At 44.1% G+C, this 24,025-nt stretch overlaps 1 protein-coding gene across 3 annotated transcripts in view; it reads right to left on the bottom strand.

Annotated features, from left to right (window-relative positions):
- Positions 1-8,355: 8,355 nt before the first annotated feature.
- HSDL2 (hydroxysteroid dehydrogenase like 2) overlaps positions 8,356-24,025 on the bottom strand; it is an 83,856-nt gene continuing 68,186 nt past the window's right edge. For all 3 annotated transcript variants that reach the window (XM_008249545.5, XM_089301649.1, XM_089301650.1), the window contains 2 exons: positions 15,689-15,817; positions 8,356-8,953 (listed from right to left, as the gene is read on the bottom strand). In XM_008249545.5, coding sequence (XP_008247767.1) covers positions 8,841-8,953; positions 15,689-15,817 — 242 coding nt within the window. In that variant the 3' untranslated portion in view covers positions 8,356-8,840. The remainder of the gene's footprint in view (positions 8,954-15,688; positions 15,818-24,025) is intronic.

Here is a 24,025-nt window from a genome sequence, read left to right as displayed (position 1 = left end):
AAAGAGCCCAGATACATCATCCCGGGCACTTTGGCTCCAGAGTTCAGGCTCTAACTCTCTGGTGCAGCACCAAGCATCTCTGGAGCAAAGAAAATGGTAGTAAATAACATGAGAGATTATCTGATTAGCCATATGGGGTACCCATGTTTTGACCTCACCCCACCTGCGATGGAAACCTCAGCCATGACTCTCCTGGGGTAGGGAGAGAAGAGCATTGCGGAAGTAGGTATAGAGGCCAACATTTTTTTTTAAGATTTGTTTATTTATTTATTTAATTAAAGGCAGAGTTAGAGGGAGGGAGAGACAGAGAGATCTTACTAGTTCACTCTCCAAATGTCCTCAACAGCCAGGGCTGGGCAAAGCCAAAGCCAGGAGCCAGGAGCTTCTTCCAGGTCTCCCGCATGGGTGCAGGAGCCTAAGCACTTGGGCCATCTCCCGCTGCTTTCCCAGGTGCATTAGCAGGGAGCTGCATTGGAAGTGGAGCAGCAGTTGAAAAGGCGCCCAGATGGGATGCCGGCATTAGGGTCCACTGAATCCACTGCACCACAACAATGCCAGGCCCAAAAAGGCTAACTTCTAAGCCAGAGGGAAAGGATCCAGGGCCACCCCAAACCCAGGCAGGTGACGTTCACCGCCGTATGTGCTGTGTTCTCTTCTGTATGGTCTCCTGCATCGACCCCTCTCTATCTCAAGAGCTGGTTCTGGTTGGTATTTCTAACATCTTCTGCCAGTTAAACATTCTTCTTGGTCTAAGCTGAATAAAAAAAGCTGTTTAGGAGCTGGCACTGTGGTGTAGTGGGTAAAGCTGCTGCTACCTGCAGTGCCAGCATCCCCTTTGGGCACCGGTTTGGGTCCCGGCTGCTCCACTTCTGATCCAACTCTCTGCTGTGGCCTGGGAAAACAGTGGAGGATGGCCCAAGTCGTTGGGCCCCTCCCCCGCGTGGGAGACAGGAAGGGGCTCCTGGCTTCGGATCTGCCCACCTCCAGCCATTGCAGCCACTTGGGGAGTGAGCTAGCAGGTGAAGACCTCTCTCTCTGCCTCTCTGTAACTCTGCCTTTCAATAAACAAATAAAGAAATAAATCTTTTTTCAAAATATGGTGTGTGGTTGTAAAAGAAAAACTGTTAGGAAAAGAAAGTATGAAATAGAATTCCTAGAACCAACAACTGTTAATAAGTAAAATTAAGAATCTAACAGATAGATTTTACAGCAGATTGGACATGTCAGAGAATTAGGAAAGAATGCTCTAAGACACTCTATTCTATTTCAGATGTAGTGTCACTTGATACTGGATCCCAGCCCCTGTCCAGCTCCTGTTCTCACAGTATGGAGAATTAAAATGCTTCTCTCCTAGAGACAGAGTAGCTAGGAGTCAATTGTGACCACTGGTATTTTCTCAGGTAAATACAGTCAACTCTATACACTTTTAGTTTCTCTATCTTTACTTTTGTGCATTTTGTGACTGCACAGTATTTTCCAGTAACCTTCCAATAGTGGAACCCTGTACTTGCCATATTATAGAAAAATTTCACTGTATTATATATTTTTCAATTCTAAAGTTCTATTAGATTCCCTTAAAGTCTGCTGTTTTTCAACAAATGATGCTGGAAAAACAGGGCAACCCTATTCAGAAAACTGAACTTTGAATTGGAGAAGCAGACACATTCAGGCCATAGCATCCCAATAATTATATACTGTTAGGTTGACTATATATAGCTATTTAGGATGTGTGTCTCTATTTAAATAATTTGAAGAGATTAACAATCATGGGCTGAAGACAACAAAAAAATCCAATTGGAAAAATGTCATTTAAATTTTTCATATTAACAGAACACAGAAACTAAAAATCGATCATCTCAGTAAAATGTAGGAATAGCATTTGCCCAAGCTCAACAATGATGTCTGATTTAAAACTCTCAGCAGGAGCAGACATTTGGCCTAACCATCAGGCTGCTGTTCCGGATGCCCACATCCCACCCCGGAGTGCCTGAGTTCAATGCCTGCATCTTCTGGCGCCTGACTCTACCTTCCAGTTAATACAGACACTGGTGGTAGTAGCTCCAGTGATTGGGTTCCTGGCACCCATGCAGGAAACTGGGATGGAGTTCATGGTTCCCAGCTTTAGCCTACAGACATTCAGAGGTGAACTGGTGGATGGGAGCTCTCACACACACTTATTCTCACCCTCTCTTACTCTGCTTATCTCTCTACTGAGTAAATAAAAACTTTCAAAAATCTCTCAGAAAACAAGGTATAATAATCAGCCTGATAATGTAAATCTACAGTAAAAATTACAACCAAAATCATACTTGAGGGAAAAAGTGGAATATTTTCAACCTAAGACTGGAACAAGACTATGATTTTTTTTTAAGATTTATTTATTTGAAAGCAAGAGTTTTAGAAAAGCAGAAGCAGAGAGAGAGAAGTCTTCCATCTGCTGGTTCACTCCCCCAAAATGGCTGCAATGGCTGGAACTGCACCAATCCGAAGCCAGGAGCCAGGCGCTCCCTCCAGGTCTCACATGCAGGTGCAGGGGTCCAAGCACTTGAGCCATCTCTCACTGCATTCCCAGGCCATAGCAGAGAGCTGGATCAGAAGTGGAACAGCTGGGACTAGAACTGGTGCCCATATGAGATGCCAGCACTGCAGGTGGCAGCTTTACCCACTATGCCACAGCACTGGCCCCAATACAATTGAATTTTATATGTGCCTTTAATTCAATTTCTTGTCATATTACAAAGTTAGGTGCACAAATACATTGGTGAATGTTGGGCTGGCACTGTGGCCTAGTAGGTAAAGCTGCTGCCTGCAGTGCTGGCATCCCATATGGGCAGCAGTTCAAGTCCCAGCTGCTCCACTTCCGATCCAACTCTCTGCTATGGCCTGGAAAAGCAGTAGAAGATGGCCTAGGTCCTTGGGCCCCTGCACCCGCATGAGAAGACCTGGAGGAAGCTCCTGGCTCCTGGCTTTGGATTGGCATAGCTCCAGCCACTGCGGCCAGTTGGGAGTGAACCAGCAGATGGAAGACCTCTCTCTCTCTCTCTCTCTCTCTCTCTCTCTCTGCTTCTCCTCCTCTCTTTGTGTAACTCTTTCAAATAAATAAATGAATCTTTAAAAAAATTCAATTTTATTTCTGTATGTTAGCAAACAATCAAAAATTAGAATTTTAAAAAATATTTAAAATACCATCAATAATAAGATTAAGGATAAATTAAACAAAATCCACACTAGAACTATACACTGAAACCCATAAAACATGGCTAAGCAAAACCAAAGAACTAAAAACAGACACACTATATTCATCAATTAAAAGGATATTATTATGTGGGGCAGCATTTGGCCTAGCAGTAAAAGGCATCACCTGGGATGCACACATCTCAGATCCGAGTACCTGGCTCAAGTGCAAGTCCTGGCCTCACATCCAAATCCAGCTTCCTGCTAATGTGTACCCTGGGAAGCAGCAGGTGATGACTTTACTTGGATCCCTGCCACCCATGTGGGAGCCATGGACTGAATTCCTAGCTTCCGTTTTCAACCTCCATGAGCCCTGGCTATTTTGTTGCAGGCACTTGGGAAGTGAAGGAGAAGATGAAAGATTCTCTCTGTCTCACTGCCTCTCACTTTTCCCTCCCTTTCTCCCCTCCCTCTGCTTTTTAAACAGATGGAAATGAATTAAAATTTAAAAAAAATAATCATTCTTCCAAAATTGGTATGTAGATTTAACTCTACCAAAATCAAATACCAACAGAATTTTTGATGTTAACAAAATTATAATATAATTTATACAGAAATATGAAGAGACTTCAAACAAGTCATGGAAAAATGGAATTAAAAGTAGTTTATTTTGGTGCAAAAAATATTTTGAAATCCATGCATAGTTTTTTATTTTTTTATTTTTACAGGTAGAGTTACAGACAGTGAGAGAGAGAGAGAAAGAGAGAGAGAGAGAAAGGTCTTCCTTACATTGGTTCATGCCCCAAATGGCCGCTACAGCAGGCGCGCTGCACCAATCCGAAGCCAGGGGCCAGGTGCTTCCTCCTGGTCTCCCATGCGGGTGCAAGGCCCAAGCACCTGGCCATCCTCCACTGCCTTCCCAGGCCTCAGCAGAGAGCTGGACTGGAAGAGGAGCAACCGGACAGAATCTGGCACCCCAACTGGACTAGATCCCAGGGTGCTGGCGCCGCAGGTGGAGGATTAGCCAAGTAAGCTGCAGCGCCAGCCAATGCATAGTTTTTGTTTGTTTGTTTTTGTGTGTGTGTGTGGTGTTGTTTTTTTTTTTTTTTTTTTGACAGAGTGGATAGTGAGAGAGAGAGAGACAGAAAGGTCTTCCTTTCTTCCTTTTGCCATTGGTTCACCCTCCAATGGCCACCACGGCTGGCACACTGCGGCCGGCGCACCGCACTGATCCAAAGGCAGGAGCCAGGTGCTTCTCCTGGTCTCCCATGGGATGCAGGGCCCAAGGACTTGGGCCATCCTCCACTGCCTTCCCAGGCCACAGCAGAGAGCTGGCCTGGAAGAGGGGCAACCAGGAAAGAATCCAGCGCCCCGACAGGGAAAGAATCCGGCGCCCCGACCGGGACTAGAACCCAGTGTGCTGGCGCCGCTAGGTGGAAGATTAGCCTATTGAGCCGCGGCGCCAGCCAGTTTTTCGTAATATGAATTTTCCATGAACTTTCTGAGGGCTCTTAAGATACACTTTCAAAAATTTTTGCACCAAAACAAACTTACTTCTTAATTCCATTTTCCAAGAACTTTTCGAAGTACCCTTGTACAAAAGACATAGAATAGCCAAAATAATACAAAAAAGAACAAAGCTGGGAGACAGAAGATCTAGTTTCAAAAACACTGCACTAATCGAGACAAGGTAGTATTGTATAACATGTCACATAATTTAATGAACCATAAATAGACCCAGCCATATATGTATGAGAGAAATCCAAAGGGGGAGTAAATGGACTTTTCAGTCATATGGAATAAAATGCACCCTTACCCTAATATTATACCATATTAAAAAATTAACTTGAGGTGGATCATAGATCTAAACATAAAAGCTAAAATAAAAAAGCTTTTCAGAGAAAAATCTCAACCTTGGGATAGGCAAAGTTGATTTAAAATACAAAAAGTATCTCTTTGGAAAAATGTTAAAAGCTGGCAGGCAGAGATTACAATGACCAATCTAACAATCACTTTAGAGCAATAATGGGGCAAACAGCCAAGAGGCGAGGGTCACTGTTGGATGGGAGCTCACTCTCAGGCACACTTACTCTCTCTTGTCCTCTGTTAATCTCTCAAATAAAGAAATAAAACTTGAAAAAATGGCAGCTTCATGTTTTAGTGAACAGAACCCAACATTTCTTCCACTCAATTTTTCTTTTCTCAAATCTTTTAAAGAACAAAATTTCAACCAAATTGAATTTTAAAAATCCAGTTGGCTTTTGATAGTGATCCAGGAAGTAGGCAACATCCAGTCTACAAGAGAGACAGTCCCGTCAGATGTGGCAGACAGCTTGTGTAAGGAGCTTTGGCAGGAACAATAAAACACCAGAGTGCATGAAGCAGACTGGTTAATATCAGGTTACATCAGATTACTGTCCCTGAATGGATCAGAGCTGTGGGGGTTTCCTTATCAGGCCAGCTCAGGATGACTGATTGATTGCCTGCATCTCCTGTGTTTTCAAAAACTGGCCTCTCTGTAAGCTCTTTTGGAGGTCAATCCAAAACAATGGCCTCCCATAGACTTTAACAAGACCACTCGGAAAATTCAGAGAAAAAGTTTTTAGAAAACTTCAGTAGAAAAGGAGCTTGTGGGCCATATCTGGCCAGGATCCTTACGTAGCCAGGACGGGGAACTGCCCAGGGAGGGGTAAGGGCTGCCCCTCAAAGTCAGCCTCCCTGGGCTTCATGGAATTTAGATCATCAAGTCCCATTGACAGCTTCTCTTGGATAGGGTTTGCTAATTTTGCCTTTGTGTTAGTCATTCCTGATCGCTGATCCTGTTTCCTCCTTTGTAAAATGCAAATTAAATGCTCCTAATACTATGATTCTGAGAAATGTAAGAATTAGCTAAATTGCTTAATAGCACAGTAATCTTAGAGCGTGTAAAATGAGAAGTGCAAGAACTGCACCGAGCAAGCTTTTTTAACTGGTAACAACTAAAGGTAAGAACTTAAATAAGGTTCAGTCCTCCCACCCACCAAGTATTGCATTACTTTGCTAGGGTTGCCATAACAAAATACAGACTGGGAAGCCTAAACGACAGACGTTTATTTTCTCCCAGTTACAGATCAGAAGTTCAAGATCAAGGTATCAGAACTTTTATTTCTTCTGAGGCTGCCTCCTTGTCTTACAGATGGTTGCCTTCTTGCTATGTTCTTACCTGGTCTCTCCTCTGTGCACGTATCCCCAGTGCTACTGCTTATTTGGGAAGCAGAGAAAGACGGAGCTCCCATCCACTGATTGACTTCTAAATGCCTGCAGTGTCCAGCTAGGCCCAGGACTGACGCCAAGAGCCAGGAACTCAATCCAGGTCTCCCACATGGGTGATAAGAATCCAATAACTTGAGTCCTCATAGCTGCTTCCCAGGGTCCACACTGGCAGGAAGCTGCAGTATGGTGCCAGAGCCAGGAGAACTGAGGCACTCCGATGAGGGATGGGGAGGTGGGGTGCTTAACCACTAGGTTATACGTCCACCACCACCACCTCCCTGCCACCAAGTGTTCATCTTATGTCTACACTGCTTCTTTTTATAAGAATACTAGATTGAGGGGTGGCGCCGTGACAGTACGTTAAAGCTCCTGGCTCCTGGCTTCGGATCGGCGCAGCTCCGGCCGTTGTGGCCATCTGGGGAGTGAACCAAGGGAAGGAAGACCTTTCTTTCTGTCTCTCACTGTCTGTAACTCTATTTTTTTTTTTTTTTTTTTTGGACAGGCAGAGTGGACAGTGAGACAGAGAGAAAAGTCTTCTTTTTCCGCTGGTTCACCCCCAAATGGCCGCTGCAGCCGGAGCAGGCTGATCCGAAGCCAGGAGCCAGGTGCTTCTCCTGGTCTCCCATGCGCACTTGGGCCATCCTCCACTGCACTCCTGGGCCACAGCAGAGAGCTGGACTGGAAGAGGAGCAACCGGGACAGAATCTGGTGCCCCGACCGGGACTAGAACCTGGGGTGCCGGCACCGCAGGCAGAGGATTAGCCTAGTGAGCTGCAGCGCCGGCCTGTAACTCTAACTCTCAAATAAAATAAATAAAATCTTAAAAAAAAAAAAAAACAACTAGATTGAATTAGATGGCAGCATTTCAACATACACATCTCTTTAATCACATCTCCAAATACAGTCACATTCTGAGGCACTAAGCTTTAGAACTTCCACCCATGAGTTGCAGGGTACACAATGTTAGGAAAATGGCGGTTTTATCTATGGCGCGATCTACACATCTACACCCTGATTTACCTCCTAGGCCCTAGCCACCCCCCCCCCCCCGCAGCCACTGCTGGAAGCCAGGTGGCCACATGGCCTAACAGCGGTTCTTAAGCTCCATCCCCATCCTAATGGGATTCGCTGCTCCTGCTTCCCTGCCCGCCCTCCAGCAGAGTTTTAAAAGGACCTGTTCCTGAACACATGGCTCTCTTGGCTCCTCATCTGCTCTGCTCTCCCCCTCTCATTTCTCTTCTCTCTCCTCTCCTCGCTAGCTCCTCTCCTTTCTGTCTCTGTCTCTCTCTTATACTCTCCTCTCTTTTTTCCCTCCTGGCCCCTTCCCTCCCGTCTGCTGGGTTTTCCTCAATAAACCTTTTCCCTTACTCTGGTGTTTGGTGTGTTTTGTGATGGCCTAACACACAATTCATCACACAGCAACAATTCTACTCTAATCTTCTTAAGAAGTGGTTTTGTTTTTTTTTGAATGTTGAGTTAGAGAGAAGGAGGGGGAGACAGAGAATCTTCCATCTGCTAGTTAATTTCCCAAATTAACTGCTGGGGCTGAGCCAAGCTGAAGATAGAAGCCAGGAGCTTCTTCTAGGATTCTCACATGGGTGCAGGGACCCAAGCACTTGGGCCATCCTCAGCTGCTTTCCCGGGTGCATCAGCAGGGATCTGGGTTGGAAGTGGAGCAGCCAGGACTTGAACCAGCGCCAATATGGAATGCTGGCGCTGCAGACAGAGGCTTAACCTGTATGCCACAACGCCAGCCCCTCTAATGTTATTTCAAAACACTCTGACTTAATGCTCTGGGGAGAAAATTATTTCATTTTAGATTTTTTCTATATACTTTAAAATGGGATAATATTATGATTAGTTGAATTACAGTAATATTTTCCCATAGGTAACTACACCTGGAAAGCTTGTTAACAGAATAAAAAACTGTTTCTTTAGTCTTTGCAAGTAGTATTTATTAAGTAGTTTATTACATAATGTCTGTAGAAAGCACCTATTTTTCCTTTAAAATAAGTATATAAAAATCCAACACCATTAAAATTTCCATTAATATACAATCAAGGCTAAAAATGTTAAAACAGACCAACTTCATTTTACATGAGAAGAAGCTTTGAAAAGACCTAATTTTAGTGCTTGACCCTGACTGGTTGCTCATAATATGTACTTTTCCTGAAAGATGACAGTGGTTGCTCAGAGGGCAAAACCCTTGAAATACAAAACATAGAATGTCCTAGAATTCCACTCATGAAGCTTATGTTTGATTAGCTAGCTGTTTTAATTACAATTTCAAGTCTTATAGATACAGAAATTCTATTTTTTCCAGAACAAACATGCATAGCCTGATAACACAAGAGGGAAGAAAACAAGCACTGGGGTTTAACTGTTGATCTCTTGGACTTTTTTTGTCTTTTCTTTCACAGTCTGGAATTCATCTGATTCATTAGTTTCTCCAATTTGATCGCTAGTGCCATGTTTCCTTTAATCTTCAATTTTCCTGACATAAATGCCATTGTTGGTTTTAGTTTCCCTAAAACGAGAAAATGAGAGAGGGAAAAGCAACCATTAGTGCCCTAAGGGATAGACTGCTTCAAGAATAAGCATCATAAAAAAGAATCTCCTTGAATTCTGTAAACCTCAGAAGCACAGAAATTTCTATTACAGCATTTTGTATCAGTGTCTAGGGAATCTCAATTCCTAAACTTAGATGCCAACAATATCCTGTAAAATGAGGGATAATGTAAAAAACAAAAATCAGCAAAAAACATAGCAAAAAGCTGAAGGTACAACATTTATACTAGTTATGGTATGCTAAAGGATACATGGCCCTCAAATGAACTGGTAAGCAGATCTCTTTTAGATAATTTTCCAATCTATTATAGTTCATTAAACATAACATTTCACGTTTAAATGTAAGAAATCACATTTCATAAAAGCAAAAATATCCTAAAGAAACAGTTATTAACAGTATAGTGTCAGCCGACGCCGAGGCTCAATAGGCTAATTCTCTGCCTGTGGCGCCGGCACCCCAGGTTTTAGTCCTGGTCGGGGTGCCGGATTCTGTCCCGGTTGCCCCTCTTCCAGGCCAGCTCTCTGCTGTGGCCCAGGAGTGCGCGGAGGATGGCCCAAGTGCTTGGGCCCTGCACCCGCATGGGAGACCAGGAGAAGCACCTGGCTCCTGCCTTTAGATCAGCATGGTGCGCAGGCTGCAGCGGCCATTTGGAGGTGAACCAACGGTAAAAGGAAGACCTTTCTCTCTGTCTGTCTCTCACTGTCCATTCTGCCTGTCCAAAAAAAAAAAAAAAAAAAAAGTAGAGCACATTTGGTGCAGCAATTAATTAAGCTACCCTGGGGACTGCCTGCATCCCATAATGGATGCCTGCCGTGGTTTAAGTCCTGGCTCTGTTCCTGATTCTAGCTTCCTGCTAGTGAACACCCTGAGAGGTGGCAGGTGATGGCTCAAATAATTGGGTTCCTGCCTCCCATATGGGAGACCAGGATTGAGTTCTTGCTCCTGGTTTTAGCCTGGCCCAGCCCTGGCTGCTATATAAACCAAATGGATTTGTAGAGTAAACCAACAGATGGGAGATCTCTATCTACATTTCATATAAATAATTCTTTTAAAGTATAATGTCTGGGGCAGGTTCTGTGGCATAGTGAGTGAGGCTGCCACCTACAATGCTGGCATCCCATATGGGCGCAGGTTCAAGTCCTGGCTGCTCCTCTTCCAATCCAGCTCTCTGCTATGACCTTAGAGGGCAGTGGAAGATGGCCCCAAGTCTTTGGGCCCTTGCACCCATGTGGGAAGACACGAAGGAAGCTCCTGGATCCTGATCAGCACAGCTCTGGCCGTTGCGGCCAATTGGAGAGTGAACCAATGGATGGAGGACCTCTCTTTCTCTGCCTCTCCTTCTCTCTCTGTGTAAATCTCTCTGATTTTTTCTTTTTTTATTTTTTTGACAGGCAGACTTAGACAGAGAGAGAGAGAGAGAGAGAGAGAGAGAGAGAGAGAAAGGTCTTCCCTTTTCCGTTGGTTCACCCCCCAAGTGGCCGCTACGGCCGGCGCTGCACCGATCCAAAGCCAGGAGCCAGGTGCTTCCTCCAGGTCTCCTACGCGGGTACAGGGCCCAAGGACCTGGGCCATCCTCCACTGCACTCCTGGGCCACAGCAGAGAGCTGGACTGGAAGAGGAGCAACTGGGACAGAACCGGCTCCCCAACCGGGACTAGAACCCAGGGTGCCGGCGCCTCAGGCGGAGGATTAGCCTAGAGAGCCATGGTGCTGGCCTGATTTTCAAATAAATACATCTTTTATTTTTTTTTTAAATTATAATGTCTGAAAACAAAAATGTGTGTTATCATTAATTTAACCAAAGACATGACAGACTATAAAAAGCGTGAGCATTAAAATGGAATTATAGCTAATAACATATAATATAATATTTATTAGCTCCACAGAGAAAGGGAACTTTGGTTTTTGTTTGTTTAATTTATCTGAGAGGCAAAGAAAGAGACAAAGCTTCCATCTGCTTCTTCAATGTAACTCTTTAATAGGTAGGTGTCCCACCGTCTAGCCCGAATGCCCACTCCAGAACTTGTTGTCTGTTACTCCTCCAGTCAGTACAGAATCCAGCACAGTGGAATTTATAAGGAAAGCAGGCTCACAAAGGATTCTGACTTGCCCAAGGTCACACAGCTTACGTATGACAGTTCTACAATGCAAAACCAGGTATGTCTGACTCTCATTTATAATTTTCTTATATTGTGCCCATTTATATGTGGCTCATATCTCCTAGAAAACATCTATGTGTCTGCGCATAGTCCACCCTCTCCTCCTGCTCCCATGCTATGCACAGGCTCTTTCTAGAAAAAGTGTGTCTCTCTCTATATATAGAGACATTAAGTACCTTTTTTTTTTTTTTAAGATTTATTTATTTATTTTAAAGTCAGAGTTACACAGAGGGAGGAGAGGCAGATAGAGAGAGAGAGAGAGAGAGAGAGAGAGAGAGAGAAGTCTTCCATCCCCTGGTTCACTCCCCAATTGGCCGCAATGGCCGGAGTTGCGATAATCCGAAGCCAGGAGCCAGGAGCTTCCTCCAGGTCTCCCACGTGGGTGCAGGGGCCCAAGGAATCGGGCCATCCTCTACTGCTTTCCCAGGCCATAGCAGAGAGCTGGATCGGAAGTGGAACAGCCGAGACTCAAACCGGTGCCCATATGGGATGCCGGCACTGCAGGCGGTGGCTTTACCTGGTACACCACAGCACCAGCCCTGATTAAATATCTTTAAAGTATTCTAAGTAGAGGGGTCAGCATTGTGGCATAGCGGGTAAAGTCTCTGCCTACAACGCCAGCATCCCATATGGGCAGTGGTTTGAGTCCTAGCTGTTCCACTTCCAATCCAGATCCCTGCTGATGCACCTGGGAAAGCACTGGAGGAAGCCCCCAAGTGCTTGGGCCCCTGTCACCCACGTGGGAGAACCAGAAGAAGCTCCTGACCCAGCCCTGGCCATTGCAGCCATAGGAGGAGTGAACCAGCAGATGGAATCTTTCTCTTCTCTCTCTGTCTCTCCTTCTCTCTGTAACTCTTTCAAATAATAAATAAATAAATCTCTCAGTCATGAAAGATCACACATCTATTACATGATTGTGTTCATATGAAAATCAGGAATAGGGAGGGGCCGGCGCTGTGGCGCAGTGGGTTAACGCCCTGGCCTGACGCGCTGGTTCCAGTCCCGGCTGCTCTACTTCCCATCCAGCTCTCTGCTGTGGCCTGGGAAAGCAGTATCATCTGGGAAAGCATCATCTGCTGCCTCCCACGACGCATTAGCAGGAAACTAGGTTGGAAGAGGAGTAGCCAAGACTCAAACCAGGCACTCTGATGGGGATGCTGTCATCCCATGTGGTGCACAACCTGCTGTGCCACAATGCCTGCCCCTAGAACATTTTCATCACCTCAGAAAGATCTCTCACATCCATTAGTCATCACCCCTGTCTCCCTCTGTTTCTCCACCTCCAGCTGTCAGCAACTGCTAATCATCTTTCTGTCCCTCTAGTTTTCCCTATTCCTGATTTTTCTTTTTTCTTTTTTTAAAAATATTTATGTTTATGTGAAAGAGTTACACAGAAAGAGGAGAGGCAGAGAGAAAGAGAGGTCTTACATCCACTGTTTCACTCCCCAGTTGGCTGCAACGGCCAGAACTGTGCCAATCCAAAGCCAGGAGCCAGGATCTTCCACCAGGTCTCCCACGCGGGTTCAGGGGCCCAAGGACTTGGGCCATCTTCCACTGCTTTCCCAGGCACATTAGCAGGGAGCTAAATCACAAGTGGAGCAGCCAGGTTTTGAACCAGCACCCATATGGGATGACAGCATCACAGGCGGTGGCTTAACCCACTATGCCATGACACTGGCCCATATATACTTTTGTTAAAAAAAAAGAAAATTATTTATTTATTTGAAAGTCAGAGTTACAGGGAGAGAGAGAGTGGGAGGGAGGGGGAGAGTGGGAGTGAGAGTGAGAGTGAGAGTGAGAGAGAGAGAGAGAGAGAGAGAGAGAGGCACTTCTATCTGCTGGTTTACTATCCAGATGGGCACAATAGCGAGGGCTGAGCCAGGTCAAAGCCAGAGGCCAGGAACTTCATTTGGGTCTCCCACATGGGTTCAGGGGCCCAAACACTTGGGCCATCTTCCACCCATTTCCTAGGCTATTAACAGGGAGCTGGATCGGATGTGGAGCAGTTATGATATGAACCATCACCCATATGGAATGCCAGAGTTGCAGGCAACACCTTTACCTGTAATGCCACAACACCAGCCCCTGAATTATACATCTTAAATGGAGGAATTCCATGATATGTGAATTATGTCTCAATAAATCTGTTCAAAAAATAAAAGCTACTGACATATAACAAGATGACTTAGTAATTTAAAATATTCCCAGAAAAATATCCTAACACTAAATAGCTTTATTGGTTACTTTGTAGGATACAAAATCAATACACAAAAATTATATTTATGTATATTAGCAGCAATTTGTCAATAAGATCAAGATAATAATTCCATTCACAATAGCATAAATAAGAATGCAATACTTAGGGGGAAAAGCATGAACTATAATAGGAAAAAATGAGATCAGACTTTATTAAAAATTAGCATACAAAAGATACTTTTAAGAAAATGAAAAGACAAGCACAGACTGGGAGAAAATATTTGCAAATCACATATTTGATCAAGAACATGCATCTAGAGTTTATAGAATCTCAAATTCAAAAATAAAAAGGAAACTCAATTTAAAATAAGTAAAAGCTTTGAACAGTTCACCAAATATAATAGCTAAGAAACACATGGAAAATGTTGCACATCTTTAGTTGTTAAAGAAATGCAAATTAAAACCATATGACAGGGGCCGGCACTGTGGTGTAGCAGGTAGGGCTGCAGCCTGCAGTGCCAGCAACCCATGTGGGCGCCAGTTCATGTCCTGGCTACTCCACCTCCAAACAGGCTCTCTGCTGTGGACTAGGAGGACAGTGGAAGATGACCCAAGTGCTGGGGCCCCTGCACCTGAGTGGGAGACCCAGAAGAAGCTCCTGGCTCCTGGCTTCGGGTCACTGCAGTTCCGGCTGTTGTGGCCAGTTGGGGAGTAAAACAGCAGATGGAAGACTTCTCTCCCTCTCTCTCCCCCTCTATCTCTCCTCTCTGTGTGTAACTCTGACTTTCAAATAAATAAACAAATCTTTAAAAAGGAAAAAAAAATGACATACCACTACAATCCATTAGAATGCTATAATAAAAACAACAATAATAAGTGTTGGTGAAACCAGAGTCTTGATTCATGGCTGATGGGACTATAAACATGATGCAGCCACTGAAGCAGAGTAAAAGTTAAACATCAATTTCCCATATGACCCAGCAATCTCACTCTTGGGACTCCCCCCATGAGAAACAGAAACATACATCCACACAAATACAGGTACAAGGATGTTCAGAGCAACCATATTCATAGTAGCCAAAAACCTGAAACAATTCGAAAGTCCGTCAGCTGGTCAGCATGATACAGACACACTGGAACTCTCCTCGGCAATTAAAAGGCACAGAACTGCGAATACACCATAAACTTCCCTGGGTAAATCTCAAAAGCTTTATGTTAAGTGAAAGAAACCAAATGCAAAAGACTAAATACTGTTTGATTCCATCTATATGAACTGTTAAGAAACGGTAAATCTGTAGAGATAGAAAAGTAATGCTTAGCAGGCTCGGAGTGGAGGGGCTGGAAACAGGGATCAACTGCCAAGCGACAGGAGTGAAGTTTAGGGGTGATACAAATGTTCCCACACAGGATTGTAGAGAGGGCCATACAACTGTGCATTTACCAAAAACCGTGGGTGGATTTTATGGTATGTAAATTATACCTCAACAATATGGGTTAAAAAATAATTTTGGGGGGCCAGTGTTGTTACTTAGCAGGTTAAGCCTTTGCCACAATGCCGGCATCCCATATGGGTGATGGTTTGAGACCTGGCTGCTCCACTTTCAATCCAGCTCCTTGCTAATGAACCTGGGAAAGCAGTGGAAGACGGCCCAAATGCTTGGATCCCTGTGCCCACTTGGTGAAACTGGAGGAGGCTCTAGGTTCCTGGCTTTGGTCTGGCCCAGCCCCGGCCATTGTGGCCATTTGGGGAGTGAACCAGCAAATGGAACATCTATCTCTCCCTCTGTCTCTCCTCCTAACTCTGCCTTTCAAATCAATAAAATAAATCTTAAAAAAAAAAAAGTGGGTATCCTATATGGCCAGCAGAAGTCCAAACACTTGGGTCATCTTCTGCTGCTTTCTCAGGTGCATTAGCAGGGAACTGGATCAGAAGTGGAGAAGCCAAGACTTGAATCGGCACCCGTATAGGATGCTGGAGCTGCAGGCAGTGGCTTAATCCATGACACCACATGTCAGCTCCATCTATGGCTTTTTAAAAGAGGATTCTTAGGCTATAAGGTCTAAATTGTGACCATTCAAAGGAGACCAGATGGGATAACAGTAAGAATGAAAGGGCATAAAAAGTAGGGGCAACTCATTTATTCCCAACCCAAACTATGCTGTCTTTCTGCCTTTCAAAAAATAAGTAAATAAAAAAATTATATGATCTTCCATACAAATATCTTCCAAGATTTCACTAAAACACTTATGAATCTTGATTATTTAGTAAAGAATAACATAAAAAGTCAGAACTAAATTTTCCCTGAACAATAGATAAGTTAATAAAATTGAAAACTCACCTGAAAACATTTTTACAAAATCATCAGTAGACATACTCATGACCACATCTGCTCGATCAGAGGGCTCTCCATATCCAACATTCCCGCTCTTGTTTTTCAGATCAAGAAACCATGTGCCACCATCTTCACCTGTATACAGAGAAATATATATAGAAATAAATGCCCAAGAATCTCTATTCTTCTTTTCTTTCTTTTTTAAAGATTTTATTTATTTGAGAGGGAGAGTCACAGAGAGAGAGAGAGAGAGAGAAAGAGAGAGAGAGACAGAAAGAAAGGTCTTCCATCCACTGGTTCGCTCCCCAAATGGCAACAATGGCTGGAGCTGGGCTGATCCAAAGCCAGGAGCCAGGAACTTCTTCCAGGTTTCCCACACGGGTGCAGGAGTCCAAGCATTTGGGCCATCCTCCACTGCTTTCCCAGGCCATTGCACAAAGCTGGGTGGGAAGAGGAGCAGCCAGGACTAGAACCAGTACCAAGATGCTAGCACCGCAGTTGGAGGCTTAACCTACTATGCTATAGCACTGGCCCCTCTCTAATCTTCTTCAACTTAAAAATTACTGGAATTTGGGGCTGGTGCTATGGTGTAGTGGGTAAAGCCACCACTTGCAGCGCCGGCACCCTATATGGGCGCAGGTTTGAGTCCCATCTGCGCCACTTCTGATTCAGCCCTCTTCTATGGTCTGGGAAAGCAGTAGAAGATGGCCCAAGTCTTTGGACCCCTGCACCTGCATAGGAGACCTGGAAGAAGTTGTTCCTGGCTCCTGGCTTCAGATAGGCCCAGCTCCAGCCATTGAGGCCAATTGGGGAGTGAACCAGCAGATGGAAGACCTCTCTGTCTTTCCTTCTCTCAGTGTAACTCTGACTTTCAAATAAATAAATAATCTTTTAAAAACATTACTGGAATTAGAGTAATCATACAAAATGCTATTTCCTGTGTTAAAATCCTCAGACTTCTATCAATCAAACCCAGCCAATATTTATTAAGCATTTATTATATTCCAGGTACTCTACAAGGTCCTGAAAACTCTTCAATGTACAGGAAAAACATGGTTCTTTTCACAAAAAAGAAAGTCAAGTAGAACACTGGTGACTGGGGTGGGGCAGAAGGCAGAGGTGAATGGGGTGTATAACAGGTACAGAATCTCTGGGATGCTAAGAAAGTTCTGGAGATGGATGGTGATGAGTTGTGGAAATGGTGCAATGAGATTGCACAGCACTGTGAATGCATTTAATCCTACTGACCTGTATACTCAGCATTAATTAAAATATAAAATTTTTTATGTTACATATACTTTACCATGATAAGAAAATTAAACCCAGATATAGGGTCAGGAAAGTCCAGTGAGTTGAAGCCAAGACTTGGAAGTTAAGTAAGAATTAGCTAAACAGCAAAGAGGGAAAATATTAAAGACAATGGGAACAGGATATGCAAAAAATAAAAAACCAACAGAATCAAGAGTGTAGCATGTGTGAAGAACTGAAAACAGTGCAATATGATAGGAAGGCAGAAAGAGAGCAGAGAGTGGCACGGGCCGAGCACGAGGGGATTCTCAGTACAGGGAGCAGTGAGCCCTGGAGAGGACATCCTGACCTCATCCTGTTGCATGTGCCATGGAAGGAGAATGGAGTGATAAAGTCTGTGTATAAATACAACACCCCACTTGCTGTACATAATACACAGGAGAAGGACCAGAACTGTAAGAGTAGCGAGGATGGTGCTGGAGCATTCGGGGGCTGAAGGTACATGCCTGGATCAGGAGTATGGCAGAAGGGATGGAGAAAGTACATGAAGCTGAACTCTCATTTGTAAAGTTGAAATTCATGCATAATGGAAATGTTCTTAAATCATATATATTCATAAATAAATGCATTTTAATATTTTATCACAAATATTAATCCAAGTCAAAGAAACGTAACCAGATTAACCTGTTCTACACACCTCTTCCCTCTTTCGATGATGTAATCAGATAATTTAAGATACAAAACAAAATAAACTGGCTCAAGCCTACATATTTCACTAAGGGAACACTACAAGGTACCCCACTACAGATTACAAACTCTATTATAATCTATTTAAAGTTGTTCCAAGAGTTGTATCTTAATGACATGTAAACATACTTAGGGTTTCATACTTAGGGTTTCAGTCTGTAATTTTTTTTAAAGATTTATTTTATTTATTTGAAAAACAGAATTACAGAGAGAGGTAGAGACAGAGAGAGAGAGAGAGAGGTCTTCCATCCGCTGGTTCACTCCCCAGATGGCCGCAACGGCCAGAGCTGTGCCGATCCAAAGCCAGGAGCCAGGAGCTTCTTCCAGGTCTCCCATGTGGGTGCAGGGGCCCAAAGACCCGGGCCATCTTCCACTGCTTTCCCTGGCCACAGAAGAAAGCTGGATCGGAAGCAGAGCAGCCAGCACTTGAACTGGCGCCCATATGGGATGCCGGTGCTTCAGGCCAGGGCTTTCACCTACTGCACCACAGTGCTGGCCCCTGCAATTATGTAATTTTTTGTTTTGTTTTGTTGTTTTTTGTTTTGTTTTGTTTTGTTTTTGACAGGTAGAGTTACAGACAGTGAGAGAGAGAGACAGAGAGAAAGGTCTTCCTTCTGTTGGTTCACTCCCCAAATGGCCACCACGGCTGGCGCTGTGCAGATCCAAAGCACTGTGCAGGTGCTTCCTCCTGGTCTTCCATGCGGGTGCACTTCCATGCTCAAGCACTTGGGCCATCCTCCACTGCCCACCCCGGGCCACAGCAGAGAGCTGGACTGGAAGAGGAGCAACTGGGACTAGAACCCAGCACCCAAATGCAATTATGTTTTAAATGCTTAAAAAAACACCACATTTTTTCTCACTATTGTCCCTCCTTTAGTTTATCTCTAAAGTATAAAATAGCAATAATAAAATAAGAAAAACATGATTTGAGGGTTCCATATTTTTATAAACATGGGTACATCTAAAATGTTAGATGCCTTTATACCAACTGAATAAATAGGTGGGCATGTCTGAGAGGTCATTTCAAAGCAGAACACCACGACCAGACGACTGAGTCTGAAGAGGAAAAATGTGGGGAGGGTGCATAGGAAAGATTTACTAGTTTGAGGCACAGTAAATTAGACATATGTGTATCTATTTTTTTAACTAAGAGGGACTATTGAAGAACAGATTTAATGGATGATGGCAAAAGCAGGTATTGGAAATGGTGAGTTTGAGACATTTTCAGATTGAGACATTTTTGTGACAGCCAATTAAAAATGTCCAAAGAAGCCTATAAACTAAAAATACAGACTGAATAATTTTCCCATTCCTATGTTCACTGAAGCCGTATGAATGGTGAGAATTTCCTACAGACTCTGCAGCATGTGGAGTGCTAGGATGGCAACCTAAAGAACACTGTTTAGGCAGAGGATAGAGGAGGAGTGCCCAGCAGAGAGACTGATGAGGCATGATCACAGGCAGAGGACAGCTACTGTCAAGGAAGCCAGAAAGAAAGAGGGGTCAACTGCATCAAATGCTGTAGAGTGGTCACAGTAGAAATGACAAATGTCACTGGTGACCTGGAACTCATCCAGGATCTTGGTGAAAGCAAATCATGTGTCATGTAGAAAAGCCATATCAGAGAGGCATGTGTTTGTGAGAGTGAATTGCAGATAAAAATGAATGTGGCTCTGAAAGCAAGAAAAAAGATATGATATATGGTTTGTTATTGTTATTATATTCTATTTTAAAGCTAGAATAGATTTGAGAACATTAAAATACCCCTGGAAAGGAGGCTACAGGATGAACAAGGTTGGGGGACAATTAACAGCAATTTCTGAGAAAATCAAAAGAAATGAGATCCATGGACTGATTACCTTCACCACCTGCCAGAAATGCAGAATGTTAGACCCCAGTCCAGAACTTCTGGATCAGATCCTGCATTTGAGGAGGATCTCAGGTACTGGAGATAGACATCAAAGTTGGGATGTGCCGATATAGAGTTGAGCTTCCCTCCACTAGACAGGAAGTGACCTACAATGACTTGTTTGCTATATGATAGCAGGAACCTGAAACAATTTCCATCTATCTAGTTTTTAAAAACTATCATTAGGGGTCTGGCACTGTGGCGCAGTGGGTTAAAGCCCTGGCCTACAGCACCAGCATAACCATATGGGCGCTGGTTCGAGTCCTGGCTGCTCCTTTTTTTTTTTTTTTTTTTTTTTTTGGCAGGCAGAGTTAGACAGTGAGAGAAAGAGAGAGAGAAAGGTCTTCCTTACGTTAATTCACTCCCCAAATAGTTGCTACGGCTGGCGCGCTGTGCCGATCCGAAGCCAGGAGCCAGGTGCTTCCTCCTTGTCTTCCATGCAGGTGCAGGGCCCAAGCACTTGGGCCATCCTCCACTGCCTTCCTGGGCCACAGCAGAGAGCTGGACTGGAAGAGAAGCAACCGGGACAGAATCCGGTGCCCCAACCAGGACTAGAACCTGGGGTACCGGCACCGCAGGCGGAGGATTAGCCTAGTGAGCCGCGGCGCCGGCCTGGCTGCTCCACTTCTGATCCAGCTCTCTGCTATGGCCTGCGAAAGCGGCAGAAGATGACCCAAGTCTTTGGGCCCCTGTAACCACATGGGAGATCCGGAAGAAGCTTCTGAAGCTCCTGGCTTCAGGCAACATAGCTCTGGCCATTGCAGCCATTTGGGGAATGAACCAGTAGGTGGAAGATACCTCTCTCTCTCTCTCTGGCTCTACATCTCTCTGTAACTCTTTTAAATAAATACAATCTTTAAAAAAAAAAAACTATCATTAGGGACTGGTGTTATATAGTGTAACAGGCAAAGTTACCATCTGCAACACTGGCATGTCATATGGGTGCTGGTGTGAGTCCCAGCTGCTCCACTTCCAATCCAGCTCCCTGCTAATGGCCTCGGAAAAACAACAGAAAATGGCCCAAGTGCTTTGGCCACTGCCACCCATGTGGAAGACCTGGATGAAGATTCTGATTCACGGCTTTGGCCTGGCCCAGCCCTAGCCATTGCAGTCATCTGGGGAGTGAACCAGAGGATGGAAGATCTTTCTCTCTCTCTCAACCTCCCATGTAACTCTTTCAAATAAATAAATAAATCTTCAACTAAAAATGACTATTATTAACATATGCTAATATGTTATATTGAGAAGAAAAATAAATATTAAGGTTTTTTTTTTTTTAAGACCAAGAAAGAGAGAAATCTTCCCTGTACTGGCTCACTCCCCAAATGCCCATAAAAATTAGTTTTTGGTCAGGCCCAAGCCAGGAACTAGGAAATCAATCCAGTTTTCCCATGTGGGTGGCAGGGATTCAATTACTTGAGCCAACATCACTGCTTCCCAGGGTATTCCGATATGAGATGTGGCATCCCAAGCAGTATCTTAATCACCACACCCATCACCCAGCCCTATTAAGAGGTTTTAAAAAGCTGATTACAGGGAATCCAAGATGACTGAATAGAGAAAAGCTGTGCCGATTTTGATCCCGGGAAGATAACAGAAGAAAAGCATTACCAGGGGAGAGCTGGAGAGAAGTCTGCAGTGGAAATTGTACAGTAAAAAGAGAGATGCACAGAGCAGCGTGAGCAGTCCAAATACGCAGCAGTGAGTGGGGACACCACTGGTGACTCCTAGAGCCAGGGGCTGGAGGACACGCCATTTTCTAGAAGCAAGGTGAGAGGAGACTGGTAGCTCGTGATTGCATGATAGGCATGGGATGTAGCTGGGTCCCTGGGCAGCTGTGTTTCTAGCTTTGGAGGCTCAGAGTTCCCTGAGTGCATGGGATGGGTCATTGCAGAGGGATCCATGCTCACAACAAAGACCGTGCAGTTCCTTTGTGCGGTTCATGTGCCTGGATGGTGGGGTGTGTAACCACTATGGGCTAACTCCAGGCACTGATCACCTTGGCAAAGATGAAGTGAGGCTGTGATCATACCAGCTAATATGATCATACCCTGCCCACTGCTGACAATAGAGGAGATCTACCATGCCCAACTTGGATGACACCCTGGACTCTTGCCCCATCCTCAAGCCCAATAGGGAGCTCCCTGGCACATTCACAAGGAGCTGGATCAGAAGAATAAGCCTCTGGATATCCACCAAAGGAGTGGACACTTCATTAAGCCACAGAGGCATATTACAAAAATAAAAGCTATCACAGGAGAAAACCTACAAGTGTTACCACAAATGCCTAAAAATAAACACAAGAAACGTGAACAAGGAAGACAATGACTCCCAGAAGGAATACAGCAACACTAAAATATTAGAATGTGAAGACGGGGGCCAATACTGTGGTACAGTGGGTTAAAGCCCGGCCTGCAGAGCTGGCATCCCATAAGGGAGCTGGTTTGAGTCCCAGCTGCTCCACTTCCTGTCCAGCTCTCTGCTATGGCCTGGGGAAGCAGTGGAAGATGGCTGAAGCCCTGGGGCCTCTGCACCCACGTGGGAGACCCAGCAGAAGCTCCTGGCTTCGGATCGGATCAGCTCAGCTCTGGCCATTGTGGTTATTTGGGGAATGGACCAGCGGATGGAAGACCTCTCTCTCTCTCTCTCTCTGGTTCTACCTCTCTCTGTTAACTCTGTCTTTCAAATAAATAAAGTTAATCTTAAAAAAAATATGAAGATGGAAGAGATTGATGAAGGATTTGAAGGAATGATCATAAGATTACTCAAAAGCACAGATAAGCAAATACATGGGATAAAGAAATCCATACACAGCATGGATGAAAAATTTTGCCAGGAGATATTGAGGAGTAAACAACCAAATATTAGAAATGAAGATTCAATATGTCAAATAGAAAATACAGTGGAAAGTCTTAACAATAGAGTTGGTAAAGTAGAAGAAATAATATTGAGCTAAAAGACAAATCCTTGGATATATCTGACAGAAAAAAAATTAGAAAAATAGTGTTGGAGACTTATAGGATACTATCAAACAATCAAACATACGAGTCTTAGGAGAGTCCCTGAAGGTGTGGAGAGAATGAATTAGAAGGCCCATTCAATGAAATAATAGCAGAAAATTTCCCTAATTTGGAAAAACAGGGACATCTAAGTATAGGAACCATATAGAATTTGTAACAGACATGACTAGAAAAGATCTTAGGGCCAGTGCTGTGATGTAGTGGGTTAAATTGCTGCCTGTAATGCCGACAGCCCATAAGGGCACCAGTTCAATACTCAGCTGCTCCACTTCTGATCCAGCTCCCTGCTAATGTACCTGGGAAAAGCAGTGGAGGATGGTCCAAGTGCTTGGGCCCCTGCAACTCATGTGACAAACCCAGATGAAGCTCCTGGCTCCTGGCTTTGGTTTGGCCCAGCCCTGGTGGTTATGGCCATTTTGGAGGTGAACAAGTAGATGGAAGATATCTCTCTCTCTTGGTGTATGTGTGTGTGTGCGTCGCTCTCTGTCTGCAACTCTTCCTTTCAAATACAATAAATAAGTCTTTAAAAAAGGAAAGAAAAGGGGCTGGCACTGTGGCACAGCAGGTTAACACCCTGGCCTGAAGCACCAGCATCCCATATGGGTGCCAGTTCTAGTCCTGGCTGCTCTTCTTCCAATCCAGATCTCTGCTATGGCCTGAGATAGCAGTGGAAGATAGCCCAAGTCCTGGGCCCCTGTGCCCACATGGGAGACCCGGAAGAGGCTCCTGGCTCCTGGCTTTGGATTGGCATGGCTCCGGCCATTGTGGCCATCTGGGGAGTGAACCAGCGGATGGAAGACCATTCTCTCTGTCTCTACCTCTCTCTGTAACTCCATCTTTCAAAAAAAAAATCTTTAAAAAAATAAAAAAAGGAAATAAATGATCTTCACCATGACACATTCGAGTCAAACTATGAACAGTAAAACATAAAGAAAAGATTCTAAAATGTGCACAAGAGAAATGCCAGACTACTTTCAGAGAATCCCCAATTAGATTAAAAGCTGGTTTATCATCAGAAACCCTACAGGCTAAGAGAGAATAGACAGACATAGTCAGAATCCTAAAAGAAAAAAACTGTCAATTCAGAATACCATACCCAGCAAAGCTCTTATTTATAAATGAAGGTGAAATAAAGACCTATCAAAACAAGCAGAAATTCATATAATTTGTTACCACTCTCCCAGCATTACAAATGATACTTAAGGATGTACTACACACAGAAACAGAGAACAATAGTCATCATTATGAAAGAACATGAATGCAGAAAATCTCCTAGTAAAAGTATAAAAGAAACCCAAAGCAAACGATAGGAATATTTATGGGAAAATGGCAGGACCAATTCACTACTTATCAGTAATAACCTTGAATGTAAATGTACAGGAATGTATATGTACAGGAATGTAAATGTACAATCCTAAA

This window comes from Oryctolagus cuniculus, chromosome 1 (genome assembly GCF_051225735.1).
Source record: "Oryctolagus cuniculus isolate XC-2025 breed Fujian yellow rabbit chromosome 1, ASM5122573v1, whole genome shotgun sequence".
In the NCBI taxonomy this organism is placed as follows: domain Eukaryota; kingdom Metazoa; phylum Chordata; class Mammalia; order Lagomorpha; family Leporidae; genus Oryctolagus; species Oryctolagus cuniculus.
This window is presented reverse-complemented; position numbering and strand designations above follow the sequence as displayed.